This window comes from Populus euphratica, unplaced genomic scaffold (genome assembly GCF_000495115.2).
Source record: "Populus euphratica unplaced genomic scaffold, PopEup_1.0 scaffold353.1, whole genome shotgun sequence".
NCBI classification, from domain to species: domain Eukaryota; kingdom Viridiplantae; phylum Streptophyta; class Magnoliopsida; order Malpighiales; family Salicaceae; genus Populus; species Populus euphratica.
The window spans coordinates 101,167-128,499 of NW_011500244.1; the positions used below are offsets into that span (position 1 = coordinate 101,167).

A 27,333-nucleotide genomic window follows, 5' to 3' on the forward strand; every position below is an offset into this window, starting at 1 on the left:
TATACCTGTCTGATAGATAGAGACCTGTATCTCTATCTACGGTTACACTTGTTTGCCCTACTTATTCCTTCACATCCCCTCTTGGGTTGGGTTTATCCTCTCACACGTTTCTCCTGTCCGCTTGTTTTGCTGTGGAATCTGATCAGCCCTCTCTCCCTTCTTTTCTCAATTCTTAAACTCCCAACAAAGGATATCAGCAGAAATACCAAGGTACTTTTGCTCGCTGTGCTTTATTTCTTAAGGTAAGCTTAAATTGTTAAAAATGGTGTAATAGATGATCAGACTTGGGGTTTGTAGGCCATATGCATCAGAAATAAGACGTTTTAGGTGGTTTCTTCTACTTCAGTCCTGCTTTACGCTTATGGGAATCTTAGAAATCCCATCCGTGTCTAATTCTCCTGATTTCAGCATCAAGAGTGTTTTATATTCCAATGATGCAATGATCCAAAAGGAATAATTTTGAGAAGCTTCTAGTGGCATGTTGAGGCACTTGATATCGTATTCTTAACATGAATACCCCTGATTTGTGCCTCTACTGGTGGTTAAATACTCTCCTTTTCCAATCTTTACTTGCCAAATTGTTGCCTCATGTATCCCATGTTGCTGCTCTTCCTGTGATGTTTGACAGAGGAAAAACATAGAACCCAGAATTTATAAAAATTTCACTACGAATTCTCATAATTCTAAAAAAAAACATCATTACAATCACTGACATGATCTACTCTTAAGCTGTCTTCTGCAAAATTGAGTGCAGAAGAGAGCAAAAAAGCTAGCCCTGTTCTAGGCCATAAACAAAACAATTGCCTTTACATGTGGCATGGATGTAAAATGTGAATACAGATGAAGACTTACTAATAGATTCTTTTTGCAGCACCACCATTTTGACAAGTGGTCTTGCTGCACTTCCCATTAGGACAAATGCTTGCCAGGATTCTTATCAAGGCTTGGGGCATTTTAAAAAGTGATATTGAGCTCATCAAATGCAATTTTAGTCCTTTGATTGATGCATATCATTCACCCTTGGTACAAAATCTTGGGTCCTTTAAAAGAAAAAGAATGAGAATATGTGAAGCTGGTGGTTCTTGTTTCTTGATAGCCATCTTGCATGTGCATCCCTCTTCCTTGTTTAGTATTCTTTCATATACCCAGGATACTATAACAGAACTTCATTTAATGAACATGGTCATTAAAGAATGAGAATATTTCAAAATCCTTGTTCATGCATAGGGATATTTTAAAATGGTCACAAAGTACTAAATTCCCTTGTGGAATTTGAAGGCTCCTATATTTTTTTAAATAGTGTTTAGTTGCTGGATTCTGTTGTGAATGACACTCTTCTGTGGTGCCATTTCACTTTCTTCATCAGCATCTCTCTAGGATAGCATATAAAAGAAGAAGAGAGGATTACCAACTTTTGCTTGTAGTATTATGGCAGGGCTTGATGGTCAAGCTAAATTTGTTGAGGGTAGTGACTTCGTGGCCATCTTATCATCTCAAGGGATAGATTATCTTTTATCTGGTGAAGGAAAGGTATTCCCTAAGAAGCTCTCTTGTGCTGCAAACTTTTTTCCCTCTAAAATCCCTTTTCCTTCTCTTATGCTGCAGAGCTTTTATATTTTTATGTTTGATTACTGAAAGGTTGATGAAAGTGGAAAAACAAAATGAGAGTTTACTTAGCTGCTAAAAAGGAATTTTCCCTTGTAATGAAATAACTAAAATTCAAAATCTCGTTTTGATTTGAGTTTAGGTGCCCTTGTCATCATGTGATTGTAAGGTACTTTGCCTCTTCTTCTCGGCAAACTGGTGCAGGCCATGTAAAGCATTTGCTCCCCAGCTTGTGAAAATTTATAATAGCCTAAGAGGTACTGGTAAAAAACTAGAGATTGTCTTCATCTCCTTCGATCGCGATGAGGATGGATTCAAGGAACACTTCAAGTGTATGCCATGGCTTGCTGTCCCATTTGAAGTAAACTTGCATAGACATTTGAGTGACATCTATCATGTTAATCGCATTCCATCATGTATCTCGTTGGGTTCAGATGGAATATCAGTTGAAGAAGATATGATTGGATTGATTGAAGACTTTGGTGCTGAAGCATTTCCCTTCACCAGGGAAAGATTTGACGTACTGAGGTCTATCGATGATGCAAAGCGTCAGGGAGGAAAATTACAGCAACTTCTGGCACATGAAGGACGAAACTATGTTTTGTCAGGAGATACTAGAAAGGTGATTTAATTTTATCCCTGATTTTACAAATGGCAAGCCAGGCATAACTTTCACATTTTTTGACCTTTCCGCAGATATTTGTATCTGAACTTGCTGGCAAGACAATAGGCCTTTACTTTGGCGCACACTGGTGCCCTCCAAGCCGTGCCTTCACCACGCAACTTATCCAAAATTACAACGAGATCATAACCACCAATGATGGATGCTTTGAAATTATCTTAGTCTCCACAGACCGAGACCTTAAAGAATTTAATACCAACCTAAGTAACATGCCATGGCTTGCTATTCCATACGAGGACAGGACACGGCAAGACCTTTGCAGGATCTTTAACATTAAAGGGATTCCAGCTTTGGTCATTATTGGACAAGATGGGAAGATCATTAGCACAGATGGGAAAGCCATGATTTCCTTATATGGTGCCAAGGCCTTCCCATTTACAGAGTCAAGGATTACAGAGATCGAAGCAACTTTGAAGGAGGAAGGAGATGCATTACCTCGGCAAGTAAAAGATATAAAGCACCAACATGCTCTGAAGTTGGACATGGCAAAAGCATATGTATGTGACTGCTGCAACGGCCAAGGCAAGTTCTGGGCATTCTCTTGTGATGTGTGTGATTATGACCTTCATCCAGCATGTGTAGAAGAGGCATGCTCAGACTGTTTAATGAAAGTTGGCGATATTAATATAACAGCCTAAATGTAATTCTTGAAAGACTTGAATGAAGAATAAATTACCTTACTTTCCAAGAAAATTACTTGAATGAAGAATAAATTACCTTACTTTCCAAGAAATTTTTTTTACTTGTCTATTTATTTAATGTAACAAACTGATTTTGTGCAACAATTTAAGATTAGTGGATTAAGGAATCAAAGGCCTCGTATCTCTTACCCTATGCATGCCAATTAGGATAAAAGAACCTGAAATCTGATGGCACCTGAATGTCTGTGGTCAAACACCAGAGAGAAATATGTGGGGGGAGAGAATTTTGAGGATGGCTTGTATCGATCAAGTTAGTTAGAAGAGCAAAAAAACAAAAAAGTGAAAACAAAAGCCAGCCTAATTTAGGAAGACAGATAGGATCGCTGAACTTGAGGGAAAAAGGATATTACAGAACCACAAAGCGGTTAGGTTACCTTCCTTTCTCTCTGCCTATGGAGAAAGGAAGAAATAATCAAAGAAAAGAAAAGCAAGAACATCCCATTTGCATTAAATTTTTGATTTACGCACTGCATTCCTGAGTTTCCTGAAGAGAAACTTGAAGGTGATTAAAAGGCTCTCAGCAGCTTCCGATAAGACAGTAGAAGAGAAATCAATCTATATAACGTTTCAAAAGTCCTGTTATTAATTGCAAGGATAGAAATTAGTTTATAGAGAGATGTGGATGCCACCAAGGTCTATGCCGGAGAAAAGGAATGGAGGAAATGGATTAATTGCAGTGGCAATAGACAAGGATAAAGGCAGCCAAATCGCCCTCAAATGGACTATTGACAATCTTTTGGTGAAAGGGCAGACTGTTATTCTCATCCATGTCAATCTCAAATCATCTTTATCTTCATATTCTGCTTCCCCAAGTAAGGATTCAACCTTGTTATCCGTGCAGATTACAGATGCGAATTGAAAGTTGTCATGGATTCCATTTTGTAACTTGCTTTCATCATATTTTTCTGAAAGCATCATTTTAATTAACAAGAAATGCTATTTTCCTTACAAGTTATGCATAAAAAAGATGGAAAATTGGTAACAAATGAAATCAAATCATGGATTTTCATGCCGACGGAAAGAAGCCGTGCAAGAAGCAGTATAGCTTTGCAATGAATACATCTCTTTTAAAATAGTCTCACATAGAAGTTTCTTAACATGTTCCTGATCATTTTTATTGCAGGGCTGAACCACATTTCTGATTCCAATGGCACATCCAGTCCCGATTCCAAGGATTTGTTCCTTCCTTTCCGCTGTTTCTGTACACGTAAAGATGTGAGTGTGGAAGATGAAACCTTCATTTTCTTACAATGCACACTCAATCTTGAAAAGCCTAACCTGCAAGAAACATTTACCTACATTATTATCAAGAGTACATGTATAGTTTCTCTCAAATTCTTTATAAATTGGATTCACGAAGGACTTTTAAGAAAGCACACATTTTACATCATAGTCCTAAGTCTTTAAACTTCTGTATTCAACTTTGACATCAGATTAACTGCAAGGATGTCGTACTGGAAGACACGGATGTCGCAAAAGCATTAATTGAATACGTTACCCAGACTGCAATTGAGACTTTGATTGTTGGTGCGTCGGCAAAAGGAGGCTTTCTTAGGTATATACCTCTCTTGATAAATCACTAGCAGGAAAATTTATGTACCAGTACTTTTATATATGATATAGAAGATGAGTGTCTAGAAGTTAGATTTCTGAAATATTGCTATCAATTACAAATGCATCCATCTCAAATGCTGTGAAAGACAAGATAGACTAGCGTCAGACACTATGATAAATTGTTTTATATTTATAAATTAGCAGGTTGAAATGTGATAGTAGGCATGTGAACATGGCTAACAAGCTTTGCATTAGCAGTCTGGATGAGTGTAAAGACTAATGATATTATGAGAGCATAAATTTATTCCAAATTCCTGAACTTCCAAAAAATTTCTTCCTAGAAGATTCAAAGCAGCAGATGTAGCAGGCAGCGTGTCAAAGGGGGCACCAGATTTTTGCACTGTATATGTTATAGCCAAAGGGAAGATTCAATCCATGCGGGCTGCCTCCCGTTCTGCACCAGTTAACTCTTCATTGCATAACCAACTCAACCAAAACAGCACAACAACAGCTTCTATGGATGCACATAACCCCCGTACTCATGTTAAAAGAGGTCAGCGATTTTATTTTTTACTTCTTTTCCTTTGTCTTTATTTTCCATGCTCTAAGTCAGCTCCCACTGATCATCTTGAATTACCGATGTATTTTCAATCAGTAGCTGAGAAGCCACCACTGGAGCTACCTCGAAAATCAGTTGGCGATACAGAATCCTTCAGGTAAGGGATGCTCAGTGCTCACTGTCATTGCTTTGTAAGAGGAACAATGAAACTCTGAAACATATATTAACGACATAGCAAGTTTGCTAGTGACGAAAAGGCCTGAAATGTTTTAGAACAATTCATCCGGACTCCTATCGATGACCTTGTGTCTTCTATAGTACCCAAATGAGAAAGCAGAAAATCTATCAGTCTCTTAAAGGACTAACTTGAGAGATTTTGCAACTGAAAACAGGTCACCATTCACCAGAAGAGGTTTAACTGGAAAATCATATGGCGAACTCTCGGTTCCAGATACTGATATATCCTTTGTCAGCTCCGGCAGACCAAGCATTGACCGCATATTTCCAGCATTTTATGACAACACAGAAACAAACCGCACCCCTCCACGGCTGTCAAACTTCTCTGACATTGACAGCAACTACAGCTTTGAGTCATTGCATCATGGAAGGACGTCACTGGATAAAGGTGGCTTTTCACCTGAATTATCAACCTTCTCAAATGAAAGTGACCAGATGCCGTCAGCTGCGGTAAGAGCATTTAGCCATGCATTTGAAAATCAGAAATGTAGGATCTGCATTTTCTATAAACGAATAAGCTTATGTCTATAACACCAGAATCCTCAAATAGTGTAATATTAAATAAACACAGATCTAAAACTTGTTACCCTAGAAACAAACTAATCTGTAAAAAGTTCTAGTTGATTCTTGCAGATGAAAAAATGTTGCCCACCTTCCTGTAAGGCTGACAACAATTTCTAGTTTTCTCAAATGACAAGCAATCCACTGTCTACATTACTGTTTGTGAAAGCTAACAATTACATTCAATATATAGATGAAATGCAAAAAGTAACATGCGGTGCTGTAAAATCTCAGGATGATGTGGAGGCGGAAATGAGAAGGCTGAAGCTGGAGCTCAAGCAAACAATGGAAATGTACAGTTCCGCCTGCAAAGAAGCACTCACTGCAAAGCAAAAGGTACAAGAAATTGCATCTTCTTGTCATGCGGCCTTAAGAACCTCACGTAGTGTTCTGAGATAAACTTCTTTGCAGACAAGAGAGCTCCAGCGCTGGAAAATAGAAGAAGGGCAGAAATTGGAAGAAGCCCGGCTAGCTGAGGAAGCTGCATTGGCAATTGCAGAGAAGGAAAAAGCCAAGTCCAAAGCAGCAATTGAGGCTGCAGAAGCAGCTCAGAGAATCGCTGAGCTGGAATCACAAAAAAGGATTAATGCGGAAATGAAAGCATGCAAAGAAGCAGAAGAGAAGAGAAAGGCCCTAGATGCTCTAGCAAATTCAGATGTCAGATACAGGAGATACTCAATCGAGGAAATTGAAGCGGCAACAGATTACTTTTCTCAGGCTCTTAAGATTGGAGAAGGGGGTTATGGTCCAGTATACAAGTGTTATCTGGACCACACACCCGTAGCAATTAAGGTTTTACGTCCAGACGCAGCTCAAGGAAGGTCGCAGTTTCAGCAAGAGGTATGCGGCCCAAAGAAAATTCTCTACAGATGCTTCAATATCTGAAAATTTTCAAGCTCTTATTCTGAACCTTTTTCTTGAAGGAAAAATGAGTACATTCACTTTTCAGAAAGAAATTTCTCAAAAAAAATAAAATTATAAATTCATTTAACAGCTTAGGAATGACCCGTTGAATATCTTAACCCATTCGTGGTTTAGAACAAATCAACAGAAGTCCTTCTGAAACTATACCGACAACCTTCGAAAATTATCTTCAACTTCAGAGGCACAAAAGTTTTAGATTTTTGCTTAACCTGGTGAGAACTGGTTGCAGGTTGAGGTATTGTGCTGCATAAGACACCCTAACATGGTTCTCCTCCTGGGAGCCTGCCCTGAGTATGGATGCTTAGTATATGAGTTTATGGCCAACGGAAGCTTAGAAGACCGTCTCTTTTGCAGAGGAAACACTCCACCTTTGTCATGGCAGCTAAGGTTTCGAATTGCAGCTGAAATTGGCACCGGCTTGCTGTTCCTCCACCAAACTAAACCCGAGCCACTCGTACACCGAGATCTAAAACCTGCCAACATCTTGCTTGACCGCAACTTTGTGAGCAAGATCAGTGATGTAGGGTTGGCCAGGCTAGTCCCACCATCAGTTGCTGACAATGTGACTCAATACCGCATGACATCCACAGCTGGCACTTTCTGCTATATAGATCCTGAGTATCAGCAAACAGGCATGCTAGGCATAAAGTCAGATATATACTCTCTAGGGATCGTGTTTCTACAAGTATTAACCGCGAAGCCGGCAATGGGACTGACTCACCATGTTGACAGGGCACTTGAAAAGGGCACTTTTGCTCAGATGCTGGATCCAGCAGTGCCTGATTGGCCAATTGAAGAGGCAACATTGTTTGCTAAGCTAGCACTCAAGTGTGCAGAGTTAAGGCGGAAAGACAGGCCTGATCTAGGCAAGGTTGTCCTGCCAGAACTTAAGAGAATGAGAGCATTTGCTGAAGAAACTATGCACTACTCATTGTCATCAACTAGCCCAGTTGCACGCTCTCCAAAGTTTAGCCAAGTTTCAATGCAACTAGTAAGTTCACTAGAATTAATTCTGCATGAAATTAAGCCACTAGATTAAGAGAAAAATTAACATTAACTAACGATTATTGTTCTTTGCAGAATGACCATCCTTCTCCAAGATCCGAAGTAAGCTCAAGAAGCCCTCCATCCCTTGCATGAAATGTAACCAAAAAGCAAGGACTCTTAACAATAGAGGAAATTAAAAACATGGGAGTAGCTATTTTTGATACTGTGTAGATAATATAAACCAAGAAGAGGTCGTAACTATTTTTTTTTTCTTATGTTTCAAATGCCATAAGTTAGTGGTCCAAACTCTTCCAATTGCCGAGGAAGAAGTGGCAAGCGAAGAGCTTATTTAAGTTTGTAGACTGTCATTACAATCTTTTTGCAGTATTCCTGTAATTCGATTTGCTGTAAAGGTACCCCTCATTGGTACGAACACAATGACATATCACAAAAAGATCAGTTCATCAAATTTGATTTGATGTAATGTAATCTACTTTCAGTAGAACATGATTATGAGGTCTCTTGCTCCTCAGCTCCTTCTCCATGACCACAGCGGCTGCTCAAATTTCTGCCGGGACTTTCCTTTAGTTGCTTGGCAGTTAGTCATTTGGACCTTTTTTAGGATCACTTTTGAGTTATATATTAGGTGGGCTTGGACTTGATTTATTTTTGCCAATCAATATCCAAGCTTCCACTTGAAGCTAAAAACTGTTTTGACTTTTTATTCCATGAAAATCAAGCATTTGCTGTCTGGAGTGGATGTGAAGCTGTTTTTTAAAAGTGAATTTGATAGGAAAAAACATTAAATTAATTAATTTATTTTTTTACAAATTTGATATGTTAATGTCAAAATAAAAAATTAATAACATTATTTTAATATATTTTTAAACAAAAAAATTATTTTTAAAAAAACCATACACAAGCAAAAAAGAAATGGTTTCATTAAAGCAACTTAGATGAATCATTTGGTAATAACAAGTTGGCATTTAGAATCTTCACTTCACGTTATTTTTTGTTGTGAAAAACATCTGCAATGAATATTATAATTAAAAATTAAAAATTAAAAAACATAAATTTAATATAATTCGGTAATAAATAATAAATATTATAAAAGAAGAGAAAGTAAAAGGACATAAAATTTATCATAGTTGGGTAACACGTGAGCGAAAAACTTTTATTTTTTATTATATCAAATAAAATTATATGGTATATATTTATAATAGACGTTAAAGCATCTAAAAAATCCCAATCATTTAAAAAACATTAATATTTTTTAAAACCCCTTTTCCACTTCTACTCTCCACTCCGACACGAATGTGTTGCAGCACTTTCACAACATCTCAGTTTCTTTCTAGAGAGGAAAGTAGATTCATGCACGCATTCGCTACTCTTTTATTCATTCCTTGTGAGATACATGAACAAAAGGGCCTTGCTTTAACGTATCTTCTCAGTAAGATTTATTCATTCCTTGTGAGATACATAAACAAAAGGGCCTTACTACTCTAACAGCCTAAAAGAGAGAGGTCACCCACAACATGAGTTTGCCGAACTCTTGACAAGGTTTGCCGAACGATTGATCGGAGTAAAATAAACTCAATCCAAGAGATGGGCATCGTTTTAAAAATGCCCATCTTAAATTACATGTTACACGATATAACACAGATAACGGTAATTAAAGACTCAGTTTGGAGAACTCCATGACTCAAAGAAGAAAAGATACCCACAAAAGAAAATCATCCAAAAATAGCCCTAGAATTAACGGTAATACATCAGCTGCTGAGCTGCTGCCAAACTGTTAGGATATCCATCATACAGAGCTTGGGACCCACTGGAGCTCAAGCCCATTGAAGCTGCAGATAGGCCATGTTGTCCGGTCAGCTGTACAAGAGCTTGGCCTGAAAGGCCAGATGCAGCTGCCTGGCTTAAGGCAAGTTGGCGCTGATAGGCCAACAAATCAGCTGCAGAGTAGCCTTGGTTTATACCAGTTGATGGAGCGATCTGATATGGTTGAGCAGGAGGTGGCAATGGATTTGAAGCTGTTCCAGGAGGGGTTGGCTTGCTACCCCATGAGCACTGCACAATACAGCACCAATGTTGACATGATAGGAAATAGTAGGCAAAAGAAAAAGAAAACCCGTCATGTAATATCATGTCTGACCTTCATGGGCTTTCCACAAACTATCTTTCCATTGCCCATTTGAATGGCGAAGGCTGCTTCTTCATGAGTGTTGTATCTAACAAATCCAAAACCTTTATCTCTCTGGACACGCACCTCCTCAATTACTCCAGCCCCAAGGGCGTGAAAATTACTATGCAGCTCAGCTTGAGTAACCTGATCGAACAGACCAAATTGTCAAACAGAAAGTACAAAGCCAAGGAACCAACATCTAATTCACTTCCATTCAGGACTTCAACGAAAAAGAAAAGGAGAGAGAGAGACAGAGAGAGGTATTAAAGAAAATTCCAAAGGAAACCAATAACTCTCAAAACCAGAACTTCCTAAAACACTTTTTATAATTTGAGAATGTCTTGACAATGATATAATAGTCCCTATAGCACCATACAAAGTTTCTGTTAGCTTAAGAAATGTGACATTGAAGATCAAAGTTTCCTCTTCCAAGATAACAGAAAAGGGTTCAGCCTAAACATGTAGAAAGCAGTACAATAAATATATTCCTTTATTCATCCTCCAGTTACCACATGAGAAAGATTGCCGACATAGACAGTAGTATATGCAGGATTGTTTTCAGGAGCCTCCTCATTAGTGTTTTCCTGACTTCCTGCTTACCAAGATACAAAATGCAAAACTCCGTCAGCATTCAACTCTCCAAGCACACATTTACAAAAGATATCTATTTTAATAACTCGATACTAAGGAAATAGCTCAACTCAAATTCACAACTCTTGAGTGGAAAAATTGAATTCAATACTGATTGTAGCTGAAGAAAATTATGCCAAAAAGATGATCAATGAGAACTTATGACAAGCCAAACTGAATGCAATAATTGAAAAAAAGAGAGAGAGAGAAAAAGAGAGAACACTTCAGTCCACTTCATGAAAGCAGGGACTGGCAAAACACTTAAGGAACTTGAAATGAGCTAGTCACCTATCTATGCATGCTTGTTAAGTAGCAAATACCTATGAACCATGGGTGCTGATATGAAATACAGAGATAATACAGTTCTTAATTATTAAAGTCATTTGCCATTATCTCAAGTGGCATCAGATTGAATCCCTTTCATACTTGATACAGAAAGGACCGAAGGAGACAGAGAACTAAACCCATCTAGGTACTACCTAAGGCTCAAAGACCTTCTAGATTAAGCAAAGAAATGTTATTTTACATAATCTGGGCTGAATTACAAGAAAATGGTACCTGAAGATCCATTAGTAAGTACAACTGCATTTTGGTTATCACTGTTTTGCTTATCTTCATTGGAACCAACACCTTTAGTTGCCCAATTGCATCTTATCTGCCTGTTTCCAAGCCATTTACCTATAGTTCAGAATGAGACTCATCAAAATTCTGCGCTAATTGTTCCCAGATGACTCAGAATAGCAAAACCAAGCAACCAAGGATGAAAGTTATATGCCTGACCAGTTAAGTCATTAATGGCACTTTGTGCCTCCTGCAGATCAGAATTACAGTAAATTAGTTTATGGCTGAAGCAGATTCTTAAGAAATTTCAGTTAACATCCAAATGGCAAAATCACAAGATAAGAGTATCCATGCCACCGGATGTCTAAGTCAATCTTCAATTTGTTCTTGGAAACCCAATCAGTATTTAATAAGAAAAACATTGCAAATGGATTTATCAAAAAATAAAAAGAAAAATAAAAACAAAGAATTTCACTATGAGTCTTTATATCTCCAAATAAACTAGAAAAGTACAAACATTCTAGAAGAGGTCCTCACTATCTCAATGTCCAAGCAAAACATTGTTAACCATAAAATCTTCAATTCCTAAACATGTTAAAACATTGTGTAACAACAAGTTCATGAAGTATAAAAGGAATTAAGCAATAAATCCACAACCCTGAAACCTCATTTTGGAATCACATCAGAAATAGATGGCAATAAAGGGATAACTGCAAAACTAGTTCTTTTCAGTTCACTATCTTGGGCTTTTGTTGAATTGAATAACAAGTTTGATTCAGCAGCTACTGATAACTGGAAAACAGTACCTGCTGATTACGGAATGAAACAAAGCCATATCCTTTTGAGCGTCCAGTTTTGTGATCCCACATGACCCTTGCATCACTGCAAATGACACACGTTATGAAAACAAACATAAGGTTTTTGGTACAAAAACAACAGCCTGGTGTTCTTACGCAGCCAAAGAGGATCATAAGACATGAGTAACATAAGAAAGATGGTAGCAGTCTGCTTTAACATGCCACCCAAGATTGTTAACATCAACCATAGAGAACCATTTGTTGTTACAAATACTTTTGGAGTTTTAGACAAAATCACAAGAGCACAGTGTGATTTAGCCATTTACATTTCAATGACAGCTTCCTTTCCCACATCAGTGATTCGTGCTTTGTTCCTCAACAGTGTCCTTAAGTGTTTTAGGATCACAAAATATGTCACCGGCACAGCATTTAACAACTTTTTAAATGGACAGGCATAATGGGGCATGCATAAAAGTGTCACAAATAGCAAAAGAGCATCACTACCTTTGCCTAATTGTCTAATAGTATTAACACATTTGAAGGTATTGCTTAAAGAATAATACAAAAAAAAGTGCAAAATGTCAAATTACAAAATACTTTGTTTGCACTTGACCCAACCCATTACAAATACAGGATAACAAGAAACAGATAGCAAGGTACTTACGAGCAACTAGGAAAGACTGAGAAGCACGCATATAAAGTTGCATCAGTAACCTCTGGACTCAAATCACCAACAAATATGTGGAAATGCCCTGACAAGATGAAAGGATAACCCATCAAAAACCATGAACAAGCAAGGGCCATTGAAAAACAGCTGAAAAAATGAAACTGAAAGTAACCTGATGTGTCCTCTCTTTGGCCACTGGCATATGCCCAATTCACTTTAAGCGCCTCCCCGTAACTGGAAAGTATATTAATAAAGTATAAAAACATAAAATCAATGACATCCAAAAATGAAAAATGAGTTTACAAAGAAAACAAGGTAGCACTCACAACTGAGTAAAAATTAAATAGAGTTGTATAGCCTATTTGCCAACCTCAATTACTCAATACAAGACATGCAATCAAATTACTAATTCTACCAATTCTGACGTGGAGGCTTAGTCCAGAAGAGAATGCTTGAAATTAGTAGGATCAGTGGCACAAAGTATACTATTTACAAAGATTTTCTCACATTTGTTTTAGATTGTCCAGTGAATGAATCAATTAGGCTACAGGTACAAAAACGACCAAGTATAATTATGGAGATATGACAACTTACAGTTGGCGTCCATGCAATATCATTATTGCAAGTGCTGCAGATGATCGGTCATGGTAGTCCACAAAACCGTATGATGACTGCAATTAGCGCAAACCATCAAACATGTGCAGGTAGCGTTATGGAAAAGAATACAAGACAAAGAAAACAGATAAGACCAACACAAAATCATCCTAAAGAAATACCACATCTAGAAACACAAGTGAATAGTCATCCTCAGACTCGCATGCTAAAGTTTCGTTTTTCCGAGCTTAAATACTATTAGGCAATGCAGAACACTAAAATCATCCTCAAGTTAAGAACTCGAAGAAAAATGTCGGAGAATCAAAGGTTAAAAAGCAAAGGGGAGTTGAGTTGCGCAGAGCAGTCATGAAAGAAAGAAATAAAGGGACCTTATCCTTCCTGATGAGTTTGCATCCAGCAAGAGGGCCGGCAGTGGCGAAAACTTCAGCAAGAAGTTTGTCAGTGACGTTGACATGAATATTTCCAACATAACTATGGGAAGGAAAGAGACATAATTAGTACTAGAAATTAGAAAGGCAAAATAAGAGCATGCAAATATCTTTGTCTGATTTTCACCATAAATAAATAAAAAGATAAAAGCTTTAGCTTTAGGAAGGGAAGGGAGATTAGGTTCAAAAGAAAATAAGAGAAAAGGAAGGGGCTTTACACGCTGCGACAAGAAGAAGAATCGAAACCAGGAGGCAGATTCCCACCAGGGATGGGCTCCATCTGCAATACAATACAATACAATACAATATATTTATTATATGGGAAAATGGGAATCCAAACAATAAAATTTTATTCCAATCGTATAATTAATGAATTGATTAAAAACAAAAAAGGTGATTGAAGCGGAAAAGAAGCCTCAAAACAAATAAAGATTGAAAATTTAAGAAAAAGAGAGAGGGAGAGAGAGACCTGAGACATGGCAGCGGCGACGAGGGCGGGATGGTGATGCTGATGATACATGTGATGATGTTGCTATTATTTTGTTGAAGCAATGCTTGTTAATGCTCTCTCACCACCACCACGATGACGATTGATCGCCAACAACTCTCTCTCTATAACCTTTTTTTGTCGTTTGGGTCTTGATTACTCGGGTTATGTCCCTGAATGCTTTCATCTGCAGCTGCGATAAAATAACAACCGGTAATAATTTGTTTATTTATTTATTAATTAATCTCACTACTACATACTTATCGCCACTCTTTAAGTTTTTTTTTTTTTGAATTAATTTTTAAATGATATTATTTATGTAATAAGATCAAATTCAATATTGTATTTGCATGCAACATTCCTTCTAGTCTACAAATCTTAATTCAACACATCATCATGCCATGGCATACCAAATATTGTATGCTTTCGTTTCAAGTGATTTTTTTTTTTGTTTTCCTTTTACTTTCGTATAATAATTTGATGGTCAGTTGGACCTCATTACAACAAAAAACAAATTCATTGTGAATATTTAATAGCAAAAGTATTTTTATTTTTTTGTTTTAAAAGTATTTTTAAATAATTAATTCTTTTTATTTTTTCTTTACTTCAAATTATTTTTTAATATTTCATATCATAATAATATAAAAATAAAATTTAAAAAATAAAAAAAATTATTTTAATATATTTTTAAATAAAAATACTTTAAAAAACAATAACAACTAAAAAAACCTCTACATGACCAACTTATAAATACAAAGCATCCCAACATAATTACTTTTTAAAATATTTTTTAATTAAAAATTTATTAAAATAATAATTTTTTATTTTAAAAAAATTATTTTTAACAACAGCATATAAATCAATTCTAAAACATAAAAATTAATAAAAAAATTAAAATTTATTCATCCCTGTCTGGAAGGCAATGCCAAACGGGGATAAAGCTTTTTATGGCGTTTGTTATGCTCATCTAAAAGAGGGTAATGGCCAGTCTCTGTGAAATGGCCAACCTTAACAGACTGTCTTTACAAAAACCTTACAAGAAATTCAATTGTTACCTGACAACAAAATTGTTCATTCTTACACCATTATACAATTTTTTATTTTTTTTTAAGTCTCTCCATGCTCGTACAGGAGCTAAAACCCTTCCCAGCAGACCAATTCTTTCTTCTGATGTAACTCTTTTAAGTTAGTGTTCTTCAGCAGATTGATTGATCATGTCAATGTATGAACCAAAAATGATTCAATGTATTTTTACTATTTACCCGCTCCACTCTACATGGCCTCAACAGCTTCTTCTACTTTCGGCTTGCTCTTTGGTCTGCCAGAATGACTTACATTTTTACCTGATAGAAGCTCCAATGCTTTCTCCATTGTTATCTTCTCCGGCTTCAAGTTCTGCATATGTTTCAAATCACACCCCAAACATGATTAAATATATGAAGATACTAGAATTATTAGTTGCTTCACAGATTCATCAAGGGAAGATTTGTAAAGATATACTATGTAGTGCGATAACAGAGAGGGTCTTGGGTTAACAATCGATTGTGTTTGATGTTCATCATTCACTTCATGCATAAAACTACTGTTTTATAGCCTCCCTTCCAAATAACACCAACAATCCCCCTCTTCACTGTGAACATAAGCAGTGAAGTAACATGAAACTATAACGACTCACAAAAATGATAAGTTGCATCTAATACATAATGAACTAGTAATAATGTTAGACAACACTGATAAGGAATCATTGTCGAAAAAATAAATAGTCGAGTAATGAGGCTAGATTGTAGAAACATCTCAGCATCACTGCTCAATTCAACACAAAGAAAGGCCAAACAAGACATACCTTGGGAACAGAGGCCATTGTACGACGATGTTTAACAGTGTATCCCCCCTTTCCGAGTTTTATCATCACAGGATACCCATCCTTTGGATGGTCACCCTAGCAAAAAGGAAACATAATTGAGTGCAACAATAGCTATAGGCAAAGGAAAGATAAATTTGTAGAGACGTTTATGAGCATACCAATGTCAGCGGGTAGCGTAACAAGTCGAGAGCAACTTCATGAGTAATAGCACCCACATCCTTTATCTAATAGAAAAAAATTTGGTCCATTTAATAATTGTTTGCAAATTGCAATTGACAGCAAGGCACCAAGTGCATTTCCAAGAACACATTGTATCCATCCAAAGAGATACTAGCAGGACAAAAAAAAAAAAAAACGCAGGAGTGCAAAATCTCAAAGAATAAAACATGCCAATAATGAGCATGGCAGCTGACACCTCTAGATTTGCCACAAGGAAAACAAGCCAAGAAATGTACAATGTATACATAACATTGCATCATCATAAATGGAATCAGAAAGCAAAATGAGTTCCAAAACAATTGCATGTATCACGCAAGTAAATCTATACATACATGAGAAACAGAAGATCTTTTAGGAGCATAACCCTTCCTGTCTTCTCCAAGCTGTACATAGTATCCATAAGGACCATTCTTCAAAAGAACCTACAAAAACATATAAGGGGACATTTCTTGTCAACTTAAATGAAATAACAAACAAAATCAAGGCATACCAATTGCACTGGTTAGTGGAAGCAGTACTCTGATGCAAAGAGCTAGTTTTTTAAGGAAAACCTTTTCATTGGAAGTCGGATGAACACCAAGCAGTTTTGGTTCATCAACACTAGAACTTTGAGGAGTTTCTTCTTTCTCATCATCACCATATAACGTCTTTGCTATGTACCTATCACATTGATCAGCAAAACTCAACTATTTACTACCAAAAACAGGAAAGAGGAGGTGTTCTCAGAAAAGTAAATCTACTGTCATAATTAAGAGAACCTTTTAACAAACCGAAAGAACAAAAAGAAATACTAGGTTATCATCAAGTATTTAAATATCAGAAATTAGTGACCAGAAAAAAAACTAGACAGATATGCCTTGTAGCGAGCTTCCATATCTTTTGCCACTTATTTACTTCAGCAAATAACAGAAAAAGGAAATTTAATTAATAAATTAAACTGAAGAACTCATTCTATAAATATGTGAATGTGAGGGTACGCAAAAGGCAGACCATACTCACTTGCAGTTTGGGTGTTGATCACATCCAATAAAATAGCCTGCACCAAACCTACTTACTTTGAATATCAAAGTGCCCTCCATACAACTGAAACAAATCCAAAGAAAGATTGGAGTCAGATCACTTGTCAGAATGATGATTATCAAAATGAGACATTTCACAGAATACAAAGTTAGGATTAAATAAAACCCATTTCATCACCCATTAACAAATGAAATAGCAGCATATACTACCTTGGGCATGTTCTGCTTTTATCAGGGAGTGAACCAAACAAAAAGCGGTCATATGTTCTCTCCAACATCTTCTCAACCTGGAAACAAATTATAAAAGTGAGAATAATTATTGAAATTCACACTAGTAATATGAAGAAAAAAAAATTAAAGTCTCAGGGGCAATGTATTTGGAACCTTTAACAAGGACATAACTGTACCTGGTGAATATGGACACTTTCAGTACGGCTACAATACATCTGAAATCGTGTCCAATAATCTTTTAGAAGGCCTTTCCAATCAGTTAAGCCAGCAGAAACATTGTCAAGCTGCAGGTAAGACAGACAAAAAAGAAATTAATAACTGCCATACATATTGAAATAAGTAAGAAATGGAGTGCTACCATTGAAATTGGTGAAAACAGAATAAGAAGAGAGAGAATTAATAAATCATGATTACAAATAGTAGAAGCAAATGGATTATACTTCTGAAGAAAAATGTAATATCATTTTTAAACAGGACTAGCATCTGAAAAAGTATAGAGATTTGATTGCAAATTAATTAAATCACCTCAGTCTCCATATCAGCAGTAAAGCTGTAGTCCGTGACCTCAGTAAAATGGTGAGAGAGAAATGCTGACACCTGAAAAGCCCAAAACAAATGGATACTAAGAGAAACTTTCTTAAATACCAGCTTATCTCATAGCACAGTACACAGTGCGAGCATAGATTTCATGCAGGACAAGAAAGGAACCTCAATGAACAATCATGAATAGGGGATACACTTGCATTATTTTTTATGAATAGTGGAAACTATAACTTTTGCTACTTGCGCTACATTTTATTTATTTATTTATTAGGAGGGTTGCTTAAAATGTCGGGATTCATGTCTCTCTGATTGTTTGAGCTGTGAATTTTTTATAGCTGAGCGGTAATTACTGAGGTGTGTGAATTGAAATCCAAATCAATCTTAGCAAGACTCTCTTTGACAAAAGAATTAGGAAATTAAGCTAAAAAAGTTCATCCACCTATTTGCTATCTTTTGTAGCTTAATTCATCGTTTTGGATCCATTGTAGATTCCTTCTTTCAAAATAAATAAATTAACATAACAAAAACATTATCAGACAATAAGGTAATTGAAAGAATGCTAAATGCAAGGTAATTCAGAAAGAGGTTGGAGCATACCATGCGACCACGAAATTCTGGATGCAGTACACGGTTTTTTACAGTCACATAGTTCCTATCCTGGCATCATGTATAAATCAGACGTTAATAGACAACTGCATAAAACAGAATACTAAAAAACAGAGCAGAACAAGATTTTGTGACAGATGCAATGCCCAAAGATATCAGCATTGCAAGTTTACAAAGTAGGATTATACTTTCCTTATGTTCTTTGATTTAAATTTTTAAGCCAACTCGAAGATTGTTGGTTCGTGTGGCTCAAAATGAGTCCTTGTTTAGCCATTATTAACAAATAACAAACCTACTTTGAAAATCCTTGCCCTTTCCCATTAAAAATAAGCCTTATCTACCACAAAAAAGCCTCAATCTCAGACATTAGCCATCTGGTTTCGTGTTTTTTTGAGATCCTAAATCTGCCTTCTCTTAAAGGGAAAAAATAAAACCTAAATATCCTTCACAATCTGCTGCCCGTAAGAAATCCACTTGATGCTCAATTGTAATTAACTGAACTAATCATCCATCCAAACTAGAGAGGGTTCGGCTACATGGATTTTGCCCTCCATTCAGTTTGGTTATGGAAACTAAGCTTTTTGTGAGCAATTGACACTATATCATTACTTATTACTACAGCCATCATCATATTTGGACATTCCTTATTACAAAAGAAAATGAACAGGCAAAAACTCCTAAACAAATCAATTACCTTTAAGACTTTCAGTGTGCTTGCATATGTTGAAGGTCTTCCAATGCCAAGTTCCTCGAGCTTCTTAACCTGTTACAAGAAGGAAAACATGAGGATATGAAAAGTTTTTAAGAGTTGGAAAACCTTGTGAGAAGTTAAATGGGCCCTCCTCCCTGTGCATGCAGTGGAAAAAAGATCATATTGTATCATTTACACTATTCAACTTATCTAAAAATTAGTATACATAAAGCACTACAAACTCCCCTTTACCATATACCTTGGCTTTACCTCATAACAACACAATTCTGCTTCTCTGTGTTCAGATATGCATATTTCTCTAAAGAAAACTATGACATTATTTGCCTAAGTAAGTGCCATGGTAACATTCTTATGGAACTATGCATTTGATCAGATACATCATTCCTAGCTTCTCTCCATGCTGCTTTAATTAGACAACACCAATGACATTTAGAAATATTGTATAAATTTTATTAGAGAGGCACAGTGGGTTTACAGAGGAAGGGAATTCCTCAAAAGCGGAAAGAGATCTGATAAAAAAAACTAAGAGCAAAAATTTTCTATTAGATTTAGGAATAGCACAGATTTCAAACACTTGTCCATGGAAAAAATGAATTTAACGTGGCGGAAAGAGATCTGATAAAAAAAACTAAGAGCAAAAATTTTCTATTAGATTTAGGAATAGCACAGATTTCAAACACTTGTCCATGGAAAAAATGAATTTAACGTGGAAAAGCAGGCTTCTTGAACTGGAAAAGCAGGTCATGAGTTTGAGCAGCAAGAAAGCGGAGTTAAGGGGAACCAAATGCCTGAATAAATTTGTCTAATAATGCATTTAGTATAATTAGAAATGTACCAGTGATCCCTCAGAGTAGCGTGGTGGAGGCTCAGTAAAGTGCTGTTTCATATCTGCTTCACCAAGATACAATGAATCTCCTGTCTACAAACATTTGAGTTAGAGAAAGCACACTCCACAGAACAACTAGAGAGATGCTATTAAGTGATTGTTTACAAAATTTTGGAAACATGATAGACATAGGCATGATGATGGAGAGTTACTTTTCCATTTCAAAGAATCTGGGAAATATTCATATCATGACAAGAATTGTCATATCAGGGAAATATCAGTCAAGAGCTAGGATTCAAAGTTCGATATCTATTTTCTTGAATGCAAGTAACAAATAGCCTACATGACAACCACTACCTTAAGTGAATCAAGAATTCCAAAAGCCTCTTGACGATTGAGTGCATCACTTTCTTTATATCTTACAGCTCCAGCCTCAACATCCTAGAACACACATAATCATGCAACGAGTTGTCAAATCAAACCAATTCCCATTATAATCACATGCCATTCAACATTAAGGGAGAAAAACAAATGAAACCATTTACACAGTATTGATGGACATTCTAAGTGGAATAGTTTTATACCTCATAAACTGCCTGATATCCAGGAAACTCAACTCTTGAGCATGAAGATCTAAAAACAATGGACTTTCCAGCATTCCCAATGTCAACTTGCACCTAGTTAGATTGAAGAAGTGTCAAGCGGAGACAATTAATGTCAAATGTATAGTGGACATACAAGGTAATCTATCATAACAATTTACACGCTCACCTGCTCAATAGTAACAGGTTCCATCTGGCATGCAACTGTCCGAGACCAGATTAGCGTGTATAGCTTCAAGGAATCTTCATCAAGTACTCCAACAAGCATTGCTAGATGTCAACAAGAAATATTCTAAAGATTATTTAGCTGTATGAAAAGATTGGAGAAAAGGGGTGTATTTACATCACAAATTCAAAAACTAAAAATAAAATCATGAATACATCATGCGGATTGAAATTTTTTTGATTTACATGGTAAAATATGAATATTGGTGGGTCTGATTGCTTCATGGGCCTCTTGAGCATTCTTCACCTTCCTAAAATACTTGCGTGGACCCTTCGATGCGAAATCTTGCCCATATCTTTTGTTTTTTTTTTTTGTGCAACAAAAAAGATGACAGCATTAGAAGTTGCATTCAAGAAAACATGGAACAGACGCAAATCAATGATAGATCAATGAAAAAGAGAAAAGCACAAAATCTAGATGATTTTTATCAAATTGAGTGTACGGAATAAAGATTTAGATGCACCAAAGCAACTAATAAAGATTTGCAAGCAAGAGAAGCACCTAATTGACCACCCCCTCCAATCTCCTCATTCTGGCCATGCAAGAAAAGGTAACAACAATGGCAAGAGAAATAATCTAAAATTTGGAAAACCAAGAAACTACATGAAAGAGCCCCTCTAGTGGAAAGTAAAAAAAGATCAATAGATGTTATGACTCTTCCTTTAGAAACCATATTGTGCTCGAGCTCAGAAAGCTTTGCTCCATCCGACACTATTCTATTCCTATCTTCCCAAAGACAAAGAGCACTGATACATGTTATCTTTCTTCTCACATTCTTACAAAGGACATCTAAAACTAGCATATGCCTTGATTGCTAAGAGAGAAGTGAAATATGGACCTTAGCACCCAGGATTTAAAAATTACCAAATGACGAAGAGACCAGTTCAAACCTTTTACAAAGTTTCAGTAACATCTAAGTTGGGGCAATCAAAAGATAATAAGCTGAGCTAAAGCAACTTGCAAGTAATATAGCAATAAAAGATGTTTTATCCTTGAAAAATGAAGATTCTACAGTGAGCGATGTCACGAAGAGGAAAGAAGGAATATGAGACAAACATATAAGGCATCCCTAATATTAAAAATCCAATAAATGCAGTGAAGAAATCCCATGCAAGTCACCTTTCAATGATCAAGGAACGTATGTTTCCAACAGCTTCATCCGAAATCTAGGAAGGGAAAAAAAGCAATTCAGCAAAAGGAAAGACTAAATGCAACAGAAACATTAAACATGGAGCCATGACCCAGTCACCATCAGTTCATTGCAGAACACAAGACAAACATCATCTGATTGGGCATTCCAGGGAATTAAAAAAACAGCGAAATTGATACCCACATGTAGTCCATCTGTCCTGAGGTAAGTTATCAACCCAGTTGCCTTCCCATCTGATAACTGAACCCCTTCATAAAGCTTCTGTGCGACCTGCATTTTGATGCATTATTTACAATGTCAAAACAAAAGATGAAATTGAACTAAAAAAGGAAAAAATTGTGAGGTAAGCTTGAAGCTCACTGTAAGGTCAAGCTAGTGGACAAATAAGAAACAACACAGAATGATGAAAATGTGAAGACAGTTTAGTCTTGTCTTTAAGTCATGCTATTGGTATCTTCCAGCCAAAGACAAGAAATAATTAATTTATAAGTGGTTTCCTGTTTTTCATTCATAATCCATGTGGCATGTAGGCTCAATAATCATGCCCATTTCCATACAGCAAAGCTTTACCACAGAGTGCCAACAAGGACTCACATTATGGATAAAATTGTCAGCCATGTGGGAGCCACATGGATTTTGCAATACAGGGCCATACAAATGATGTAGCAATCATTTTTCCAATTAGAAAGGTGCACCAATCAGTTTTGCTGATGTAGTATAATATATGCCCAACAGCACCCATTCAGATATTGATACAAGATACACACACTCGCAGACCTTATATTTGCAGACAGACAACAGAATAACCAAAATCCACTAAGCAAAGACAGCATGCTTGCTAAAGGAACTCAAAATCACTAAATCATCTGAGATAAAGTAATCCGATAGAGTTTTCACTTTCACTATTTTAAGAGTTCTGCAGAGCTTTTGCACTCCATAAAAACGTATTATATGTGGTGATATCAGGCATGTGGTTGCTATAATGGGAATAAATTAAAAAAAAAAAAAAATTGACAATTAAGGTGGCTGGTACAGTTAAACATGCAATGCAGAACAAGAACACAGTAACAAATTTGAAAACAAACGGCTTCATAATGGAAAAAATAAACAAATTAAAGTAAAAATAAAAATCATAACATAGCTAGTCCTAAATATCAACAAAGTATATAAAAAGAAAATTCCAGTCTTTATCAAGCTAAAGCATCTAGCATGTTGACACCTCGAATTGAAGAGCGAAAGTAGAATTATTATGTATTATTACTCATCATCCTGATAACAATAAGCTATATGATACAGATATTAGTTGATGAATAAATTATGATTAAGGTAGTCACAGAAAATTGAGAGTGCCTCACAAAAATATAATCATCAGGCAATAGAACACAGAGTTAGTCAAACATATCTACTATAAGTATTTAGAGAGCATAAAAAATAAATAAATAAATTACTCTAACAGTGTTAATAAAAATTAAAATTGAATGCACAAATCCCCCCAAACCTTCATCGTGTATGATGTGGCAAAATCTAATTTGTTTGCAGCATCCTGTTGAAGTGTTGATGTTATATACGGAGTGGGAGGATTTCTATGTGTTTTGGATTTTTTAGAGCCAACAACTTGAAAGTCAGCAGAATTAATCTTCTGTTCCATATCCTTTGCCTCTGTGTCAGAGCTAATTGAGAATTGATTCAACTTTTTGGAATCAAAATGGGTCAAGTGTGCATTCACTAAAGAATCTTGCTCCTGTTTCTTCAACTTAGCACTAATAGTCCAATACTCCTGCGACTTGAATTCATCAATTTCCATTTCCCTGTCACATAAAAGTGATAATGCAGCTGATTGAACTCGCCCAGCTGACTGGCAACCTGGTAATTTCCTCCACAACAATGGTGAAATGTTGAATCCAATCAAATAATCAAGAGCACGTCGAGCAAGGTAAGCATGAACTAAGTTTACATCAATTCCTCTTGGTGCTTGCAAAGCATTTTTTATGGATGTCTCTGTTATTTCATGAAAGACAACTCTTGCTACCGTAAGATCTTGGCGTAAGGCATCCTGTTGTTGCAACATCTCAACAATATGCCATGCAATAGCCTCTCCTTCACGATCAGGATCTGATGCAAGGATAAGAATTTTTGCTCTGAGAAACAAGGCAAAAAGGTTGAGAGAATTTAGACAAATCTAACAGAAGAAAAGGAAGCAATACATGATAAGTCACAGTAGACTAAGCTACTAGCAGTCCAAAACTCATTTGTGCAACTTAATTGTAACTGTGGAAATTACAAGGAGCACCCCTTACTTGCTATGTCAGAGCTCAGGGTGATAAAAGTACATAATTTTGGTAACACATTCTATATTCCTATAACCACCACCATTCAGAGGAAGCTGGTGAAAGGGATACAAATCATACCCGCTTAGTGCAACCTTGATGCTATTAAGATGAGTCCAGGCAGCAGAAGGAACCTCCCACACAATACTAAAATCATCATCAGGTCGGACAGATCCAGACCTTGCAGCCAAGTCCCTTACATGACCATAGCTAGGTAAAACTTCATACATATCACCAAGATACCCCTGGATCACCTTGGCCTTTGTTACAGACTCAACCACCACCACACATTTCCCTGCTGAAGGATATAGTGACTTTAGTTTCCCTTGTGCAAAAGGTTGCAATTTGCCTATCTTTTGGGGTTTCTGTTTCTCTGCTGATCCATTAACTGCCTTTTTACTTGTTCTCTTTGTACTAGAGTTACCGTTTTTCTTGTTGGACTGTTGTTTTGTTGAACCATTACACACTTCATTGGGCATTTCCTCAGTTGTTTTTTTCTGAAAGAACATTGTTAGTAAGCATATTGCAAGTTGATAAAGAACTAATTTTCCTGATTCAACTACCAATTATCCTAACCTTTGAAGCTCTTGCAGCAACCTGGCCACTTTTGCTAGGAAGAGACTTCTTTAATTGGGAAGTACTTGTCATAGATTTTGCCCCAGCGGCTTTTTCTGAAACAGCAGTGAAAGACGCTTGTCCCTTGTTTTTCTTGCTTTTGGATTCCTTCTTCTCTGTTTCATTAACTTTGGATTTTTTGTTTCTCGTTCTTGAAATTGCAGAACCCAGCTTTGCATCTCCAACTGCTGTTTCGGTTGAAATAACAGCATCAGCATCTTTAGAAGCCGAGATACGAGAGTTTGTGTTAGTTTCATATTTATCATGAGCAGCACCCGATGCCTTTGGCTTTTTCCAATGTTTACTAAATCCACCCACATTTTGATTCTTATTATTTGACCCTCTTGAGGCTGTTGAAAAAAGCCTCTTAGCAAATACACCACTTTCAAGAGAAGTTAGTGTAATACCATTGTTAAAAGACCAATAATTTAAAAGGCTCCCAGGGCTTAAGTGGGAATTAATGGCTGAAGATATAGACATGGACCCTCCATTGGTGAGACTCTGAGAATGGTTGACGGAGATAATGAAAGAGAGTCTATCTTTTTTTAATTTAATCTGTGAGCACTGCATGTAATTGCGACAAGTAGTACCAATTGGCAAGTGAGATGCTGGATAATTCTGAAAAGTCCGACATTGTAACTGCAAACATCAATTTAAGAAAAAAAAAACACGGACATGAGTTAATGTGAAGATAGCGTCTTTATCACTGCACTATGCTATGCAGAGAACAGAAAGCTATTAAAAAAATTCGTTGACAAAAAATTCAAAAAATCAATTTTTATTTAATGGGGTATCAATAATCATAGCTACGAGAGTAAAACTGGAAAAATTAAATTGAAACTAGAAGAAGAGAAACGGAACAAACCTTAGCCATGATAGGACGAAAATTGGAAACTGTAGCAGATGAAGAAGTAGAGAGTGATAAAAAGCTCTTCATCTCCCTCATTCTATTCCTTCATTTCAATTGCTCTTTCGTCACTAATGTTTCAAGCTTTCCTCCTCAATTTGGCCTTCTTTTTTCCTTTTGCAGGGACTTTGTTTTCTGCTGGCTAGAGGCTGGCTGGCGGTGAAAGAGAAAGAAACAGCAGCGTTTTCTGGGTTTTGTAGACATCCACAGGGGATGAGGTCCAGGGTTTTGCGAAGGTTTTTTTAATTATTTATATTTTTCCTTAAAAAAATATATATAATAAAATATATATATAAATAAATCATATTAACATCATCACAAATCCAAACACAATCATTATAATAATAATAATCTTTTGATAAACCAAAAAACCAAGAAAAAAGATGTATTTAATTAATTAAACTAATAATTATTTATGTAAATAGACTAAAAAAATTATTAACAATAAAAAAAAAACTAGAGAAATTAAAATATGATGTACGCTGAGATATTCAATACCGATGAATGTATTATTTTATTTGTAAAAATTTATTTGTAATAAAAATTAATATATATATATATATATAATTTATTGAATAAAATAAGTGGAAAAAAATTTTAAGATTGCACGTGTTAAATTGTAAAAAATAATTTTTTATTTTTAAAAATAAATTTAATCTATATATATAATGAAAAAAATATATAAATAAATCATATTAACATCATCACAAATCCAAACACAATCATTATAATAATAATAATCTTTTGATAAACCAAAAAACCAAGAAAAAAGTTGTATTAATCAAATCATATATGTAAAAAATATTTTTAAAATATATAAAAAATATTAATTAAAAAAAATATTATAATTTTGTAAGCCAAACCTAATATCTGGCCTATAAAATAATAGCATACAGGTTAGCCCATATGTGCAATATTTTTTTTTTTTAGAATGCATCATTTACTTTATTTTTTGTAAAAAAAAAAAAGGTAATATGTTATTTATATTTAACTAATTTTTTATTTAAAATATCTAAAAATCACATTTAAAACTTTATCTAATCAATTTATAACTTTTTAAAACTTAAAAAATAACTCTAAAAATTATAATTAATCTAAAATCCAAAAATTTCAAAGCTTATATATGTTTTTCTAGGTATTTTAAAGATAATAAAAAATACTTGATTTCAATCCTAAAACAATTTAACAAGAAAATCAATTATTTTAAAGTTTAGAATTGTCACCACCAATGACTTTTTTTTAAGTTAAAATCTGATCACCCTTTATTTTCTCTCTCTAAAGACTAATATATATATATATATAT

The 27,333-nt window shown here is 35.6% G+C and overlaps 4 protein-coding genes across 8 annotated transcripts; 2 read left to right on the forward strand and 2 right to left on the reverse strand.

Annotated features, from left to right (window-relative positions):
* Positions 1-129: 129 nt before the first annotated feature.
* LOC105112615 (protein kinase C-like zinc finger protein) lies at positions 130-3,069 on the forward strand. Of its 2 annotated transcripts, none has more exons than XM_011008359.1 (4): positions 130-242; positions 1,425-1,530; positions 1,748-2,227; positions 2,302-3,069. In XM_011008359.1, the coding sequence occupies exons 2-4, from the start codon at positions 1,429-1,431 to the stop codon at positions 2,923-2,925; spliced, it is 1,206 nt and encodes a 401-aa protein (XP_011006661.1). In that variant the 5' UTR covers positions 130-242; positions 1,425-1,428; the 3' UTR covers positions 2,926-3,069. The 2 variants fall into 2 exon arrangements, with proteins under 2 accessions (XP_011006661.1, XP_011006662.1); XM_011008360.1 differs by lacking the exon at positions 130-242 and adding an exon at positions 879-942.
* Positions 3,070-3,974: 905 nt separating this feature from the next.
* On the forward strand, positions 3,975-8,238 carry LOC105112617 (kinase with adenine nucleotide alpha hydrolases-like domain-containing protein). Of its 3 annotated transcripts, none has more exons than XM_011008362.1 (10): positions 3,975-4,027; positions 4,112-4,203; positions 4,422-4,543; positions 4,887-5,095; positions 5,198-5,258; positions 5,494-5,788; positions 6,134-6,235; positions 6,311-6,739; positions 7,053-7,814; positions 7,904-8,238. In XM_011008362.1, the coding sequence occupies exons 1-10, from the start codon at positions 3,997-3,999 to the stop codon at positions 7,961-7,963; spliced, it is 2,163 nt and encodes a 720-aa protein (XP_011006664.1). In that variant the 5' UTR covers positions 3,975-3,996; the 3' UTR covers positions 7,964-8,238. The 3 variants fall into 3 exon arrangements, with proteins under 3 accessions (XP_011006664.1, XP_011006665.1, XP_011006666.1); XM_011008363.1 differs by having other exon boundaries at positions 5,201-5,258; XM_011008364.1 differs by lacking the exon at positions 3,975-4,027 and having other exon boundaries at positions 4,039-4,203.
* A 1,005-nt stretch (positions 8,239-9,243) lies between these two features.
* On the reverse strand, positions 9,244-14,385 carry LOC105112618 (oligouridylate-binding protein 1-like). Of its 2 annotated transcripts, none has more exons than XM_011008365.1 (12): positions 14,166-14,385; positions 13,915-13,976; positions 13,637-13,739; positions 13,248-13,324; positions 12,826-12,887; positions 12,651-12,738; positions 11,996-12,071; positions 11,409-11,439; positions 11,187-11,306; positions 10,508-10,593; positions 9,969-10,142; positions 9,244-9,883 (listed from the first exon to the last, which is right to left on the reverse strand). In XM_011008365.1, exons 1-12 carry the CDS (start codon positions 14,214-14,216, stop codon positions 9,566-9,568), a joined length of 1,248 nt encoding a protein of 415 aa, XP_011006667.1. In that variant the 5' UTR covers positions 14,217-14,385; the 3' UTR covers positions 9,244-9,565. The 2 variants fall into 2 exon arrangements, with proteins under 2 accessions (XP_011006667.1, XP_011006668.1); XM_011008366.1 differs by having other exon boundaries at positions 10,508-10,590; positions 14,166-14,384.
* Positions 14,386-15,161: 776 nt separating this feature from the next.
* On the reverse strand, positions 15,162-26,255 carry LOC105112620 (DNA topoisomerase, type IA, core). The gene is made up of 22 exons (XM_011008367.1): positions 25,989-26,255; positions 25,085-25,762; positions 24,590-25,005; positions 23,680-24,319; positions 22,365-22,451; positions 22,151-22,197; positions 21,217-21,326; positions 20,975-21,075; positions 20,788-20,880; positions 20,561-20,644; positions 20,213-20,296; positions 19,360-19,428; positions 18,657-18,716; positions 18,042-18,113; positions 17,693-17,800; positions 17,496-17,572; positions 17,266-17,349; positions 16,818-16,926; positions 16,599-16,688; positions 16,206-16,271; positions 16,027-16,122; positions 15,162-15,578 (listed from the first exon to the last, which is right to left on the reverse strand). The coding sequence occupies exons 1-22, from the start codon at positions 26,067-26,069 to the stop codon at positions 15,456-15,458; spliced, it is 3,375 nt and encodes a 1,124-aa protein (XP_011006669.1). The 5' UTR covers positions 26,070-26,255; the 3' UTR covers positions 15,162-15,455.
* Positions 26,256-27,333: the final 1,078 nt, after the last annotated feature.

What these genes read in the sequence shown, in the direction of transcription:
- LOC105112615 (XM_011008359.1), top strand. Translation starts at nt 1,429, where the DNA reads ATGGCAGGGCTTGATGGTCAAGCTAAATTTGTTGAGGGTAGTGACTTC. An exon ending in TTTTATCTGGTGAAGGAAAG is followed by an intron (nt 1,531 to 1,747) that starts GTATTCCCTAAG and finishes ATTTGAGTTTAG; the next exon opens with GTGCCCTTGTCATCATGTGA. An exon ending in TGTCAGGAGATACTAGAAAG is followed by an intron (nt 2,228 to 2,301) that starts GTGATTTAATTT and finishes ACCTTTCCGCAG; the next exon opens with ATATTTGTATCTGAACTTGC.
- LOC105112617 (XM_011008362.1), top strand. Translation starts at nt 3,997, where the DNA reads ATGCCGACGGAAAGAAGCCGTGCAAGAAGCA. An exon ending in GTTTCTGTACACGTAAAGAT is followed by an intron (nt 4,204 to 4,421) that starts GTGAGTGTGGAA and finishes CTTTGACATCAG; the next exon opens with ATTAACTGCAAGGATGTCGT. An exon ending in GGCGATACAGAATCCTTCAG is followed by an intron (nt 5,259 to 5,493) that starts GTAAGGGATGCT and finishes AACTGAAAACAG; the next exon opens with GTCACCATTCACCAGAAGAG.
- LOC105112618 (XM_011008365.1), bottom strand. Translation starts at nt 14,216, where the DNA reads ATGTATCATCAGCATCACCATCCCGCCCTCGTCGCCGCTGCCATGTCT. An exon ending in TCTTCTTCTTGTCGCAGCGT is followed by an intron (nt 13,740 to 13,914) that starts GTAAAGCCCCTT and finishes TCCTTCCCATAG; the next exon opens with TTATGTTGGAAATATTCATG. An exon ending in TGCCATTAATGACTTAACTG is followed by an intron (nt 11,307 to 11,408) that starts GTCAGGCATATA and finishes TCTGAACTATAG; the next exon opens with GTAAATGGCTTGGAAACAGG.
- LOC105112620 (XM_011008367.1), bottom strand. Translation starts at nt 26,069, where the DNA reads ATGAGGGAGATGAAGAGCTTTTTATCACTCTCTACTTCTTCATCTGCT. An exon ending in CTGCTGATATGGAGACTGAG is followed by an intron (nt 17,801 to 18,041) that starts GTGATTTAATTA and finishes TCTTACCTGCAG; the next exon opens with CTTGACAATGTTTCTGCTGG. An exon ending in AAAGATCTTCTGTTTCTCAT is followed by an intron (nt 16,272 to 16,598) that starts GTATGTATAGAT and finishes TTTTTCTATTAG; the next exon opens with ATAAAGGATGTGGGTGCTAT.